Source organism: Arachis hypogaea, chromosome 8 (assembly GCF_003086295.3).
Source record: "Arachis hypogaea cultivar Tifrunner chromosome 8, arahy.Tifrunner.gnm2.J5K5, whole genome shotgun sequence".
Taxonomy (NCBI): domain Eukaryota; kingdom Viridiplantae; phylum Streptophyta; class Magnoliopsida; order Fabales; family Fabaceae; genus Arachis; species Arachis hypogaea.
Window position 1 is genome coordinate 14,848,720 of NC_092043.1, and position 16,038 is coordinate 14,864,757.

The 16,038-nt window shown below is 36.5% G+C and overlaps 1 protein-coding gene across 1 annotated transcript in view; it reads left to right on the plus strand.

The window, feature by feature from the left end:
* The window catches only part of LOC112706257 (BEACH domain-containing protein B-like), a 31,348-nt gene extending 15,529 nt beyond the window's left edge, over positions 1-15,819 (plus strand). The window contains 19 exon segments of the mRNA XM_072200746.1: positions 4,114-4,369; positions 4,585-4,776; positions 4,859-5,074; positions 5,203-5,379; positions 6,234-6,346; positions 6,475-6,936; positions 7,049-7,262; positions 7,746-7,967; positions 8,089-8,559; positions 8,651-8,962; positions 9,071-9,517; positions 9,599-9,645; positions 9,757-9,850; positions 10,625-10,831; positions 11,935-12,060; positions 12,163-12,534; positions 12,655-12,886; positions 13,182-13,949; positions 15,319-15,819. Coding sequence (XP_072056847.1) covers positions 4,114-4,369; positions 4,585-4,776; positions 4,859-5,074; positions 5,203-5,379; positions 6,234-6,346; positions 6,475-6,936; positions 7,049-7,262; positions 7,746-7,967; positions 8,089-8,559; positions 8,651-8,962; positions 9,071-9,517; positions 9,599-9,645; positions 9,757-9,850; positions 10,625-10,831; positions 11,935-12,060; positions 12,163-12,534; positions 12,655-12,886; positions 13,182-13,873 — 4,852 coding nt within the window. The 3' untranslated portion in view covers positions 13,874-13,949; positions 15,319-15,819.
* Positions 15,820-16,038: the final 219 nt, after the last annotated feature.

Consider the following 16,038-nt stretch of genomic DNA (forward strand, 5'->3'; position numbering starts at 1 on the left):
TTTCCCCCAATTCTAAAGGTAAGTTTTGCCCAGTTAATATAATGGTTACTTCTTTTTTTTTTTTTCCCCTTTCCTTTGTCTTATCTCCTAACTTCCTCACTTCCTATCTCTCTCTATCACACACATACACATTGTAATCTACCTCACTTTTCTCTCTTGTGCCTTGAGCTTCCTCTCTCTTCCATTGATGCACACCAATAGTATAATTTTCGTTATATGTCATGACTCTGATGATTTTTCTTCCACTGTGTATTTGTGTTTTATCACACTGCCACTAGACGGGCTATGTTATATGGAACAGAGTGTTGGGCAGCAAAAGATGAGCATGAACATAAGTTAAATGTGGCAAAGATGAGGATGTTGAGATGGATAAGCGATCACACCTAGTGGGATAAGGCTTTGTAGTTGTTATTGTTGTTGTTTGTTGTTGAATGAATATGTTTTTGGCTGGAAGCAAGTAATTGGAATTTTAATCCAGGTCATGGATTTATGATTTGATGGAGTGGAAATTGCTTTGGCTGTTGTGGCTTGAGCGCATTCCACATCAGAACTGTAGGGTTTTTCTTGGGGATTTAATACCAAACAGAGCAAGCTAGGAATAATGCAAAGGATAGGTAGTTAGAACTACCCTTGCCAGCAAGGATAATTGCCTGTTGTAGTAGCAGGAACAAACTTAAGTCTTGAAATACCTATTGTACCCCTGGGATAGCTTGCTGCACAAGTTACTGCCTTTGTATATAAGCACAAAAATGTGCATCACTTCATTTAGATCAATATTTTTGGTCTGTGTTGGAGGGTAGAGTCTGGCTTTTCTTTGTGCACTTTGGTCTTCTGTCCTTTCCAATGATTAAAAAAAGAAAAAAAATAAATAAAAGGTAAAGAGGGTGATCAAAAATTGTTCTACTACCATAACAACAACATAACAACAACAAAGCGTTGTTCCACTAGGTGAGGTTGGCTACATAAATCAAACGACGTCAATGAGTTCTATCATGTATCATGTCTACAGAGAGATCATTTATATATAAATCTTGTTTGACCACTTCATGGATAGTCTTCGTAGGTCTTTCTTTATCTTACTCTTTGTCCATCTTTCATCTCATCCAAACCACTTGAGACGTGATTCTACCAATTTTTTCCACAATAGGTGCTATTGCAACTCTATCATATTCAATTGTATATGACCACTCATTCATCTCAACATTTTCATCTCTGCCATACTTAATATGTTCGTGCTCTCTTTTGGCCGCTCAACACTCTGTATTATGAAGCATAGCCGGTTTGATAGCAGTGTGATAGAGTTTATCTTTAAGTTTTAAGGACACTTTTTTGTCACATAAAATCAGACACACTCCGCTATTTTGACCAACCTGTTTGAATCCTATGATTTACATTCTGTTCAATATCTCCAATCTCCACCTTTGTATTAGGATTTTTCCTTCGGCGGCCGGATTTGCATTCCATATATTCTGTCTTGCTACGGCTTATGCGCATATTATACACTTCTAGAACTTCTCTTCATAAATTCAACTCTTATTTAGGTCTTTCTTTGACTCTCCTATAAGGACGACATCATCGGCAAAAAGCATGCACCATGACACATGTTTTTGAATATTACTTTGTGAATATTTCCAAGACTAATGTGAAAATGTATGGACTTAAGAATAATCATTGGTGTAATTCTATACCAATAGATAATTTCTATCACACCACTTTGAGTCTTCACACTAGTTGTAGCCCCATCATACATGTCTTTAATTGCACGAATATATGCGATCCTTACTCTTTTCCTTTCCAAAACTTTCCATAAGACCTCTCTTGGCACCCTATCATACGTTTTTTTCCAAATCAATAAATACCATATGTAGATCCGTTTTATTATTATGATATTTTTCCATCATCCTTGTTAACATGTATGTAGCTTAAGTGATGGATTTGTCTGGCATAAAACCAAATTGGTTCTCTGTTACTTATGTCTTGTCTTAGCTTCCGTTTCATCACCTTTCCCATAACTTTTTGGTATGACTCATGAGCTTGATTTCTTTATAGTTTTTGCAACTTTGTATATCCTCTTATTTTTGTGAATAAGTACCAATGTGCTCTTTTTCCACTTATCTGACATCTTTTTTTACCTTAAAATCTCATTGAAAAGTTTGATTAACCAACTGATACTTTTCTCTACAACGCTCTTCTAAATTTCAATCAGAATATTATCGGATCCTATTGTCCTGCTATTTTTTATCCGCTTTAGAGCTTCTTTTACCTCGAAGTCTCAAATCCTTCGATAGTAATCGAAATTTTGATTTTTCTTCTTCGTGCATAACCGACCAAGGACCAAGGCTCAGAAGAGTCTTCTGTTTTTCTTTAATTAACTCATAGGAGTAGCTCTTCCACCTTTTTTTGATCTTCTCATCTTGAGCCAAAACCTCTCCGTCTTTATCTTTTATGCACTTAACTTGATCTAAGTCTCTCGTTCTTCTTTCACGATTCTTTGCGATTTTATACACACTTTTTTCTTCTTCCTTCATGCCTAAAGATTGGTAGAGACCCTCGTATACTCTTGTTCTTACTTCACTTACAGCCACTTTTGTCTCTTTTTTAGCCGTCTTATATTTTTCCCAATTATCACCCTCCACATCTCTTCCACGCTTCTATTGCCTTTCCACTTTGCCTCTTCTTCTGCCTGTCTTAGGAAATTTCCTTGTTCCTCATCTTTTATTTGCCAAGTTCTTCATATGACGTCTTTTCCTCAACTTTTGTTCAACGTGAAAATTTATGACGAGCATTTTATGTTGTGTTGTTAAATTTTTGCCCGAAATACTTTTACAATTAATGCAAAATTTTCGGTCGACTCTCCTCAACAAGAAGTTGATTTGAGAGCTTGTCATGCCACTCCTATAGGTTATAAGATGTTCATCTCTCTTTTTAAAACATATATTTGCGATGAGAAGGTCAAAGGTCGAAGAAAAGTCAATAGTTTTACCTTCGGTATTGACCACCCCGAAACCATGACCTCTGTGAATACTTCCATACTTCATCACTTTTCTTTTAATATGGCCATTTAAATCTCCTCCTAAGAAAATCTTATCTTGTGTTGCTCATCCGAACCTACTTGTGGTGCATAGGTCCTAATCACATGAAAACTACCTCCTTCCGCCACAAGTTTGATAGAGATGATATGATCACTCACCTTCTTGGCATCCACTACGTCCTTCTTCCATTGCTTATCCACGATAATACCTACCCCATTCTTATTCTTCACCTTTCCTGTATACCAAAATTTGAAACTGGAGGTATCCAACTTCCTAGCCTTTGCGCCGACCCATTTTGTTTCTTGTAGGCACATGATGTTAATCTTCCTTCTTATCATGGTATCTACTACCTCCATAGATTTTTTTGTTAGAGTGCCTATGTTCCATGTCCCAAATCTCAATTTTCTGTTACTCTGACCTTTGCCTTTATCTTTTTCTTTGTGAACTAACTTATTTACCATCGTCCGTTCACAAAAACGTGAGAACCTTTGCTCATTTAACACTACACCCGGGCACCGATGCAGCGACTCTTGCTCATTGACACTGTACGCGAGCCGTACAACGCGTTGCTTCTGGGCAACGGCCTAGCTTTAAAGCAATAACATCTCTGATCAATGTCATGAAGATTCGACTAAGTTTTTATGTTGGTTGTCGAATGCCTAACACAACCCTCCTCTTTTATCCGGGTTTGGGACCGGCTATGTACCGCAAGTGTAGCATAGGTGGAGTTATCAAAAATTGTTTTACTACTAACAGAAAAACTTATGCTGAGAGGGGAGGATAAGTAATCCTCCTTAAGTAACAACAGTATGGAAAATAACAACGAAAAGGGAGGATAGTGTCTGAATTTCTAATTCTTAGGCAACAACCATTTTACACTTTCCAACAGTATTATTATCAATTTGCAGCCATTTGGTAGTTTTGGGTAATATTACTGGGCTCATTGATATATCTTCTTTTTTGATAATAAAAAAAGGGTCAACTAGTTTATGGATTTGAGTTTACATATATAGTTGCAAAAAAGTAGGCATTATAAATATCAGGTTCTTATATTTTCTCATTTTTTTCTTGGTTATCATAGAGAATCTGAATCCATCAGGTTACTGAGCTTACAGTTCATAGGAAGGCTTTTAGTTGGGCTACCATCTGAGAAGAAGGGAACAAGATTTTTCAACCTCCCAATGGGACGACCTAGATCTCTTTCTGAAGGCCAAAGGAAAAACAGAATGCAACCAATTTTCCTAGCTATATCTGATAGACTGTTCTACTTTCCACAGACTGATAATCTCTGTGCCACGTTATTTGATGTTCTTCTTGGTGGTGCTAGCCCCAAGCAGGTAATGTGGAATATAGACCCCCTCATGTTTCTTTTCTCTAATTTGGTATATTCTGACAATAATCATTTGTGGAATGGCACTGCTTCCTTTTGCAAGCCTTGGGTCGTGTACTTAAAAATGAATTCAAGTACAGTAATATTGCAAACTACGGAATTTGGCTATTTATTATTTGTTGACATGTTCTGTTAATCATGGAAGGAACTAATGGCTTACAGGTTTTACAAAGGAACAACCAATTTGAGAGGGTCAGAAGCAAGGGCATTACTACCCATTTTTTACTTCCTCAAATGTTGCCACTGATTTTCAGATATCTGTCTGGCTGTGAAGATGGACTTGCAAAAATTAAAATTATCAGAGATCTACTTGATCTTCTTGATTCAAATCCTTCCAATATTGAAGCTTTTATGGTATGACCGTTGTTAGTTCGTGTTTATTTATATATTTGTTGATACAGTTGACAACCTGTTTCATTGATAATATTGTTAATAGGAATATGGGTGGAATGCATGGCTTTCATGTTCTCTAAAGCTTGATATTTTAAAAGACCACAATGTCCAGTCACTTGATCAAAGTGAAAATAGCATGGATCAGCTGCTATTGGTGAGGAACTTGTTTTCTCTAGTTCTCTGTCACTATTTGCATTCTGTAAAAGGTGGTTGGCAACAATTGGAAGAGACAGTCAATTTCCTTATCATGCACTCTGAAGTAAGCCTGAATCTGACTACACCTTGACATTGTAGATTTTAGTAATGTATGTTATTCTAGTCTGGTTATTATGGTCAGCGCCATATACTTATTCAAGTCATGGCCTTGTTTAAATATTCTCTTTGTAGGATGGCAATTCGTGTCCAAATTTTCTTCGAGATATGTATGATGATATTATTCAGAATATGGTGGAGCTGTCAGCTGTGGATAATATTTTCATTTCACAACCCTGTCGAGATAATACGTTGTATTTGCTGAGACTAATTGATGACATGCTGATATCTGAGATTGACAAAGAACTCCCGGTATTGGGTTTATCTGCATCCTTTATGTATGAGGCTATGTTTGGTATATAGTTAAATTTCTATAGAAAAAATTTCATTGATTAATTACTTAGGGATCATAATTGCTCCTTCCTTAAAAGTTAAACATGTTTGATAAAGAATAAACCATCCAAATTAGAGAGGAATGTTGCATTGGGAGAATGGTTACACGAAAAATCTGAAAATCATCAATTGTAACCGAAATTCAATTCCCTGATTTTCTAGTTTGGTTAACTTTCAAACAACATGTTTTATCATAGAATTCATGCACTCAAATTTACTCTTGTTTGTACGTAGCCTGAGTTTCCCACTAAGTTGGGCATTATTGCAACTCCAATATCATTGAAACAACTGTTTTTTAGGTGTGCAAAATCCATACATCAACTAGATTGCTTAGATGCTAGGTAGACTTGGGTCATCAGCATGAGTTCAAGCCATTTTAATTCTTCTGAGCCATATGCAAAGCCAAAAGTGCAGCACTCTATTGCGACATAAATTCTTGTCTTCCTTCCCTTTATGATTTGACAATAGTCAACTTTATTCCAACAATGGGCAATTGCAAAGATGAACAGTAACAAAGCACCCTACCTGAAATGTTCAAGCTGAGAATAATTTTAGAAACTAGATGTCTCCAGACTGACTTATGGTGTTTATGATGGCTCAAAGAGATACTACTTTATAAGGCTTTTGAGTCTTTATTAGATTGTGTTTGTCTATTTTTTGGCAGAGATATCGAAATGTTGCATCATGCTCCGATTCTATAAATGAGAATGGCTTTAGAACTTCTGTTCAAGATTTGCTTTTTTTCCCCCCCTTAAAAAGAAAATTTCTTGCAGTTCTTTGGAAGTGACTCTGAATTTCACCTTAACTTGGAAATGGAATCTCACAAAGAGTACAACTCCGCTTTAAAAGAAGTGCTAATAGGAGAGGCTGACGAACAAACATCAAGGTATTGAAATGATGAATCTTGCTGTCCTTCTTGTTTGCACTATCAACACTTGTGAAGAGAAAAGAAAGTGTTTTTTTTTTATGGTTTAGATCACATTATTTACAGTTTGGTCTTTTGTAATCTTTCAGAAAATCAAAGAATTTCAAGCCGCCAATGACAAATGATGATTCGATTGCAGAGAAATGGTGGAATCTATATGACAAATTGTGGGTTGTTATTAGCAAGATGAATAATAAAGGACCTAGCAACATGTTACCCAAAGCTTCATCGTTTGCAGGACCATCCCTTAGTCAAAGGGCACGTGGATTAGTTGAGTCATTAAACATTCCGGCTGCTGAAGTGGCTGCTGTTGTTGTATCAGGAGGAATTGGCAGTGCTTTGAGTGTAAAACCTAACAAAAATGTTGATAAAGCTATGGTTTTACGGGCAGAAAGGTGCCCTAGAATTATTTATCGCCTTGTTATCCTGTACCTTTGTAGAGCTTCCTTAGAAAGGGCATCCCGGTGTGTCCAACAGTTCACATCACTTTTACCTTCCCTTTTAACTGCTGATGATGAACAAAGCAAGAGTAGGCTTCAACTTGTTATTTGGTAAGATTTTTCTTCTATATACACAGCCTGATCTTGAATGTTTAATTTTAATCACAATGGATTGTATTTTCTAGTTATTGTAGAAACTAAGCTTTGGTTTGGATGTTGCTAGGTCACTGCTTGCAGTTAGGGCACAGTATGGAATGTTGGATGATGGTGCTCGTATTCATCTCCTATCTCATCTGATACGAGAGACTGTCAATATTGGAAAATCGATGCTTGCTACTAGCATTGTGAGCAGGGATGACACCATGGATTCAAGCCATAACTCAAAAGATGCAGGATCCATACAAAATTTGATTCAAAAGGATCGTGTTCTTGCAGCAGTATGGCCAAAATGCTATATTGATCAAAATAGTGTCTTCTGGTTTTTTTTGTTCCCTATTTCTTTTGTTTTGTGTGTGTGTGTGTGTGTGTTGCAATAGTGGTGGTAGGTATGGGTTCCAGTGAAACTTAGGAAATTTTGAGATAGGTAAAACTGATATAGGTGATTTCAAGTATCAAAGATGTTGCACTTGTTCTTGTGGTCAAAATGATTTTTGCTAGTACTAGAGAATTCATAATGTCAAAATATTTAGATGATTTCAGCTAGCAAAGATGACTACAAATAGGAGATACTAGTCACTAGTTGATGGGTCAAATTGGTTATTTCAGTCTCTGCTACACTGAGATACTTCAGTAATTATAATTATATAACTGTTATTATAATGTATTTTTTTTATTATATGACACATTGTCTTTGCTGTATTCCTTTTTCTCTACATTAACTATCGTTATTTTTCACATTTTACTGATTTCTTCGGTTTCAGGTCAGTGATGAAGCTAAATACATGAAGACATCAAAGACTGACCGCGACCAGCAGATACAGGAACTCCATTCTAGATTAGATGAAAACTCATTGGCTGAATCTAGTAACAAGAAAGTTATTGAAGATGAGATACAAAATAGCTTGAACACTGTTCTAGCTTCGGATGAAAGCAGAAGAACGGAATTCCAGCTTACTTATGAGGAGGAGCAGCAGAATGTAGCTGTATACATAACATCCTTCTTTGTTCTTTTACTTATTCATAATAGCACTGCTTTTCTCCTCCTCCAATTCTTTTTGGTAAATGCTAAGTAAATTTGTGATAAAACTTGGATTGTTTTTACAGGAAAAATGGATACACATGTTTCGTTCATTGATTGATGAGAGAGGCCCTTGGTCTACCAACCCCTTTCCAAACCATGCTGTCAAACGCTGGAAACTGGACAAGACAGAAGATACATGGCGTCGTAGGCCCAAACTTCGACAAAATTACCATTTTGATGAAAATCTGTGTAATCCTCTTTCAATCACTTCTGCCGAGGTTGCTAGTCCAGTCAATGATAGTAATCCTGGTGTTATGGCAAACATATCGGAGCAAATGAAGGAATTATTGCTGAAAGGGATAAGGAAAATAACTGACGAGGGGTCCTTGGATGGTAATGAAACCAATACTGAAGTAGGTGGACAGAAGACACCGATTCTCTCTGATAATCCAGATTGTCAATCCTCTGACATACTTAAGGAGAGCAGTGACAGAAAGGATACTGGCCAAGATCGTAAAGACATTTCCTCTTCGTCTGATACAGAAGCTAGTGAGGTATGTGGGGGTACAGGGGAATATGATGCTATTATACTTTAAGGGAGTCTCAAGATGCATTGCTGATGTGATGTCTAATTTCCATTTTCAGGTGCTGGTGTCAGTTCCATGTGTTCTTGTGACCCCAAAGAGGAAATTAGCTGGTCATTTGGCTATCATGAAAAATGTTTTGCATTTTTCTTCTCAATTCTTGGTTGAAGGTACCGGTGGGTCATCTGTTTTCAGAAACTTTGATGCATCAACTAGTTCTGATGGGACCAAGTCTGATCAAAAGAAGTGGCCTGCTTCTGATATGGAACTCCAGAAGGGAATTACAGTTGGCAATGTAGAGGTTATAAATGGGAATGGTTCTTCTAAACTTATGAGATGTGTTAAACGCCATCGAAGATGGAGCATGGCCAAGGTTGATTTTATTGGTTTACATTATTTTCTTTAGTGTTTTTTTTTTTTTTTTTGTAAGTTTATATATTCTTTCTTTTTTGTGTAATTTTTGGTCTGAAATCTTTTTTAGATAAAAGCTGTTCATTGGACTCGGTATTTGCTAAGATATACTGCCATAGAGATCTTCTTCAGCAATTCAGCTGCCCCAGTTTTTCTAAATTTTGCATCTTTGAAGGACGCAAAAGATATTGGGAACTTGATAGTTAATTCAAGAAATGACTATTTATTTCCCAAAGGAAATGGAAAGAGTGGTTCTATTAATTTTGTTGATCGCCGAATGGCACAGGAGATGGCAGAAACTGCCAGAGAGAGCTGGAGGAGAAGGGAAATAACAAACTTTGAATATTTGATGATTCTCAACACACTAGCTGGAAGATCTTATAATGATTTAACCCAGTATCCTGTTTTCCCTTGGGTCTTGGCCGATTACTCGTCTGAGCTTCTTGATTATAACAAGTCATCTACATTTCGGGATCTCTCAAAGCCTGTTGGAGCACTCGATAATAAACGATTTGAGGTTATTTACTAAAGCATTGATGGAATGCTCTTAAAACTTTTTTAAGCATCATTCTTAGCATGTGCTTCTTCTTGCATTCAGGTGTTTGAAGACAGATACCGTAACTTCTGTGATCCTGATATACCCAGGTAATTATCCAGCATGACTGTAGAATTTACAATGGTCTTTTGTAGGCTGAAACCCAACATAAACACACATGAATTTTGCTCACATGTTTTGGTGCATGTCTATGGATGCAGTTTCTACTATGGATCTCATTACTCAAGTATGGGCATAGTGCTTTATTACCTTCTTAGATTAGAACCCTTCACATCTCTTCACCGTAATCTACAGGTATCCTACTCTACTTCATTGCATGTCTTGATGCTTAATGTGGGTTGTTGACTTCTGGGAACTTTCATTAACTATACAAAAAATGGACTTTCATTAACTATCAACCCAATGCTTAGCTGGGAAATTTGCATGAAACATTAAGATTTCAGCAATCTCAACAAGGTGTCTATTCTTTCTCTTTGCTATCCCAGTCTGCTAGGAAGTATGTGGACAAATTGACTGATGCAAAAAATTGCAATGTTACATAAAAAGAAAGATCAAAAGAAAAATATTCTTTCGCATTGTCACTAATAGAGTGAGTTAGGGAAGTGTCTAGAAGAGTGTCAAAGCCAGAAGTGGTTACTGATCTGTTAAGACAGTGCCAGCAAGGACAATTCCATCTAGCCAACTTGGATTTTCTTAACTGACTTAAGCGTGACCCTCCTGGCCCTCTTCATTCTATACAGACTTTACTTGGGTTTTAATCTCGAATTTGGTCAGTACATGATCTATTATTCACTTAAGCTTATGTGGGAAACTGGGAATTCGTATTTTGACACGATATTGAGGCCTTTGTTTCCAATGTAGTCATGTGTTCGATCCGTTCACTTATTTTTCATAATTATATTGAGAGCAAACATGCATTCTGATACTTGAAAGATTTCTCTGGCATACTTAAGTTCCTTATAGTTCTTAATACTTACACTGATTTTCTCATCCCCTCTGTTTTGGCTATGTTCTTCCCCGTTACTTACATTGTATCATGATTCATATTGCTACTGTTCTTTTGCACAGGGTGGTAAATTTGATCATGCTGACCGTCTTTTTCAAAGCATTGAGGGCACATACAGAAATTGCCTTACAAATACTAGTGACGTGAAGGAGTTAATACCTGAGTTCTTCTACATGCCTGAGTTTCTTGTCAATTCAAACTCGTATCATCTAGGAGTTAAACAGGATGGTGAACCTATAGCGGATATTTGCCTCCCTCCCTGGGCAAAGGTAGCCATTCAGTTTTCTTCAATACTGAGACATGTTTATATATGATGAGATCTGACAAATCTGTCCTAGCTGACTTGCCATTTTCTATCTCCATCTTTCTTGGCATCAAACATTTATTGGATTGTGTCTTTGTTGCAGTGCAAAAAAATGAACAGCTATCTGAAAATGATTTGTTTCAGTTTCACAAAATACAAAAGCTTCCTCTTTTTTTTAAAGATCTACAATAGCATACCACTAGACCCTTCATCATAAACTGTAATCTAGTTTTCATTGAAGAAGCATAAAAGGTAAATAATCCTTGTTCTATCCCATTCCCGTGACAATAAAATTTGTGATAATCAAGATAGGTGTTTTGAACTTAGGCATTTAATGATTCTGGAAACCCTATTACCCTAAGAGGTCAAATTAATAGAATGCACATCTTATGTGCCCCAAGAAAAGAGTTATTGTTAAGCTTTATCCTAAACACCAGACCTCTCTAACTGAATATTTATAAGGTAAAGCAATGTGCATTACGTAATCCAAGCCATAGAATTGTGCTAGAATAGATTCTTATGGACCTTACAACCAATATAGGACATATGAGAATATGGAGGACAAGTTTTTTGAGGCTGTTACATAGAGGAAGTTGGTATGTTCTAAAGATATAGCATTCTTGTGCGTGATTTTACTTCAGATGATAACTACAATTTTTGCACATCAATTAAGGATGAAGTGATTTAATATGGGGAATCAAAAGTGTAGCATATTCCCAGTCTTAAATGACATTTTTCCTTTGTGCCCCCCCCCCCCCCACCCAAAAAAAGAAAAAAAATCATTGGGTAAGGTCTACGTTTCAACCATTTTATTCTTTCAATTCAAAGTTGCTTCGAATGCAAGTATGACTTTGAATTCATGTCATGGCTAGAAGTCTATAATTATTTACTCTTTAGTTTCCAATGATTATATCCTATTCTCTTTTCCCACCACAAGATGCTTAGTTTCATGCATGCTTCCTTGTGATGGGATCTTTCCAATTTTGAAATTGTTCCGACCCAGATCTCCTTTCACCATTTAATTACAAGTTATGAGCAAAAGGCCTTAGTTTTATATTATTTGCATAGGGTTCACCTGAAGAATTCATTAGGAGAAACCGGGAGGCACTTGAAAGTGAATATGTTAGTTCAAATCTCCATCAATGGATAGATTTAGTATTTGGTTACAAGCAACGAGGAAAACCTGCTGTGGAGGTATGTCTCAATCAAAATTCATGTAAATTAGAGTTGGCTAAAACTTTAGCAGTCTTCAGGAATCAGGTTAGTGAAGCTAACATTTTATCATGCGGGTTATAGGCAGCAAACATCTTCTACTACTTAACTTATGAAGGTGCTGTTGATTTGGAAACAATGGAAGATGATCTGCAAAGAGCAGCCATAGAAGACCAGATAGCCAACTTTGGTCAGACTCCCATCCAGATATTTCGGAAGAAACACCCAAGAAGAGGGCCACCTATTCCGATTGCACACCCTTTACGCTTTGCACCTGATTCTATCAGTTTGACTTCCATCGTTTCTAATACTAGTCACCCGGCATCTGCTGTATTGTATGTTGGTCTTATGGAATCCAATATCGTTCTTGTAAATGACGGCCTCATCTTGTCTGTTAAGATGTGGTTGACAACACAGCTGCAATCTGGTGGAAATTTTACATTCTCCGGTTCCCAGGTTTGCTTTGGTTTTTTACTATAGACTGAATTACAAGGTTTTGTAACTTAAATTTGTTTTACATTTTAGTAAAATTATGTCTGGTTTCATGACTAGTGGAACAACCTCAAACCACTGCAGGATCCATTCTTTGGAGTTGGATACGACATACTTTCTCCACGAAAAATCGGGATTCCCGTGCCTGAAAATGTTGAACTTGGAGCACAATGCTTTGTAACAATGCAGACATCCTCCGAGAACTTTTTAGTATCATGTGGCAATTGGGAAAATAGTTTTCAGGTCATATCATTAAGTGATGGCAGAATGGTACAGAGCATTCGACAGCATAAAGATGTGGTGAGCTGTGTTGCAGGTGTGTCCCATAGTGCTTAATGCCTTCACAACCTGGTGGCTTTAATATATCACTTAAACCTGATTTGTGACTGCATGATCGATGAAGGTTTTTGTTGTTACTTCGGCCTCACAAGCCATAAGTTTCCATCCATTGTGATAACTTTATTCTAATATGTTTTCGTAGGTTCAATAACTGGCACTTCCCCAATTTCTATTGAGCCTTTTGGTGTTTATCTATTTATTTATATTTGCTGTTTATGGTGTTAAATCTCCTCTTGTATGCTTGTGCCTCACAAGATAATGGTATGCTGCAGTGACATCTGATGGAAGTATCCTTGCAACTGGAAGCTATGATACAACAGTGATGGTTTGGGAAGTTTTTCGTGGTAAAGCCACAGAAAAGAGGATTCGTAACAATCAGCCTGAATTGCCTCGTAAAAACTATGTAATAGTTGAAACTCCATGTCATATTCTTTGTGGACATGATGATATTATAACTTGCTTACATGTTAGTCATGAGCTTGATATTGTAATTAGTGGGTCAAAAGATGGAACTTGCATTTTCCATACTCTGCGAGAAGGTAGATATGTAAGATCCTTACGGCATCCATCGGGCAGTCCAATATCAAAGCTAGTTGTTTCTCAGCGCGGTCATATTGTGATTTATGCTGATGATGATCTTAGTCTGCATCTGTATTCAATTAATGGGAAACATCTTGCTGCCACGGAATCTAATGGACGCCTGAATGCTATTCAATTGAGCAGATGTGGTGAGTTTTTGGTAGGTGCAGGTGATCAAGGACAGATTGTTGTTCGCTCTATGGACACCCTCGAAATTGTTAAGAAATATCAGGGAATTGGAAGGGCTATAACATCTCTAGCAGTAACGCCAGAAGAATGCTTCTTGGCCGGCACAAAAGATGGAAGCCTCCTTGTGTATTCAATAGAAAATCCTCAACTTCGGAAAACTAACCAAAACAGAAATGTGAGATCAAAGCTTACTTAACAGGAAAGATAACTACAGCATGCAGAAGATGTATGGAATTTTAACAGTTAGAGCTGACCTGTGATGACTGTTCCAGGTACAACACTGTCATTTATATCATATATATACAAAACTATTTGTTCCCTTATATCACTTATTATCATATATATACAAGATTCCCAGGTGAACAACTTCCCGTCAATTTTGTCTTGGCCATGTTGTATAAGGAGAAATAGATACAAATTAGTCATTACTCATGCCTTTCAAATGTTACCTAATGGTCGGTATAAGTTTTCCGTGAAGCAAATTGGTGGGGTGAATTTTTTTTAATGGTAACAGTTCCATTTTAGTAGTATTGTTGACATCTTGGGATGCTATTTTCAAACATGCACACTTAGCCCTAATTTCTCTGTAGCCTTGGTAATTAATTTCTTGATAGAAAACAAATTTGAATGAGAAAGAGAAGGGTAAACACAGAGTAGGTAAGGTATTCTCACTGGAAGAAAGGATAGGAAAAATTATGCCTGTTGCATTACTTTTGTAGCAATGCTTGTCAATTTGTCTGCATATTTGCAATTGAACAACTGTAAGAAAACCATTTGCCGAACATAGTATTGAATTTAGAATTTAAAATATTGAGTGAAGGCATTTCTCAGGAATTCCTGTCAATATTTGCTCAAATTTGTCTTGCAATGGTATTTCTTTTATGTCTTTTCTACTGTAAAATTGTAATTCTGCTGGCAAATATTTTCTTTGCTGAAAAGAGAAATGAGCTTAATTAATCAGGTATCTGTTCCAGCAACTATCTAAAATTTAACCTTTTATCAATTAAATAACCTGTTCAATTTGAGTTATCCATTTATGGGTCCACTTAACCATCTTTCTGCTTTAGTCACCCATCATAAGTTGTTAATATGCACTCAAATTTTGTTAATTGAACTTTGCAAAATCAGAGGTGACACACTTAACTCTTGAAATGCAAGTTATCATAGAATTTTCCTGGTAATTGTTTGCGAGACATTTGCCACAAAACTAGTTGTAAGCCCATTTTGCTGTAATTGAAAGATCCTCCTGAGATGTATCCTGTACTTGGTTCTCTAGGTTCATTTTATTGTCTTGTAATTTGATGCAATTCAGATTAGGAGCTGTTTTGTGACCATACTCTACTGCTAAGTGTAGTAGCAACTAAGTAGCTAACAAATGCACTAAGCACACTTGATGTCTTGAAATTTTTAATGTATTCAGTTTCGGAAACTTCGAAAATTTGTGGTTTTAATGAATTTGCCCCTTTTGCTTCCTAAAAATGGTTTGTAGTGCACTCGTTAGAAACATCCTTTATGTATCTGCCTGTGTATTAATGTTATTCCATATGGTTTGAATAATCCACGGTATTTGAGTAATATAATTGCTGACATGCAAGTACGAATTTCCTAAGCATTCGTGAATATCCCACTGTTGTTTCACAGGTGCTCGCACTGGCCAGTGATCGCAAGTTTGAGGTTATGCCATGTTGCTTCCTTGCTGACCTTGTCATTTTCTTCCCTTCGGGGTTTTTGATGTCATCCCCTTCAAGTACTTAGCCTCTGTATAATGTGAGATAAAAGTGAGACCGCATGGTGGAATATAGCTAAAGCATATTTTAAATTCTTGCATGGAGTTGAAGAACTGAGTTGATTATCTACTCTCAGAAACACCATGATGGGACAGTAATTAGATTCCCTGAATCAGTTTTCTCGTGCCTTGAGTTGTTGAGAGGTGAAGACATGAGGTTTTGTTCATAAATGTACATTATATATATATTCGTCAATTCTGAAATAGGATTACTAGGTCTCTTGTGCGCTAAAATTGTAGCTATGAGCAATTATTTTTGTGTTTATCATCTGTTCACATAACACATAATATTATTGTACAGACAGGCTTGAATGCCATATCTTACAGCTGAATGCAAAAGGAGGACTGTTCGGCCATGTGTCATATCTGCTCTTGTGCTAACAAGTAACAATTGACTTAGCTCTTTATGATAATGATTCTAAGAACAATTTAGAGTCCATTTGTAAAGCTTCAAAAGTAATTTTTTTGAGTTTTTGACTTGTAAAAAGTAGTAGTATTAATGTTTGGTACAATTTTCCAAATAAAATTGTAGCTTTCTAAAAAGCTATTTAGAAACTTATAGAGAAATTAAAAAA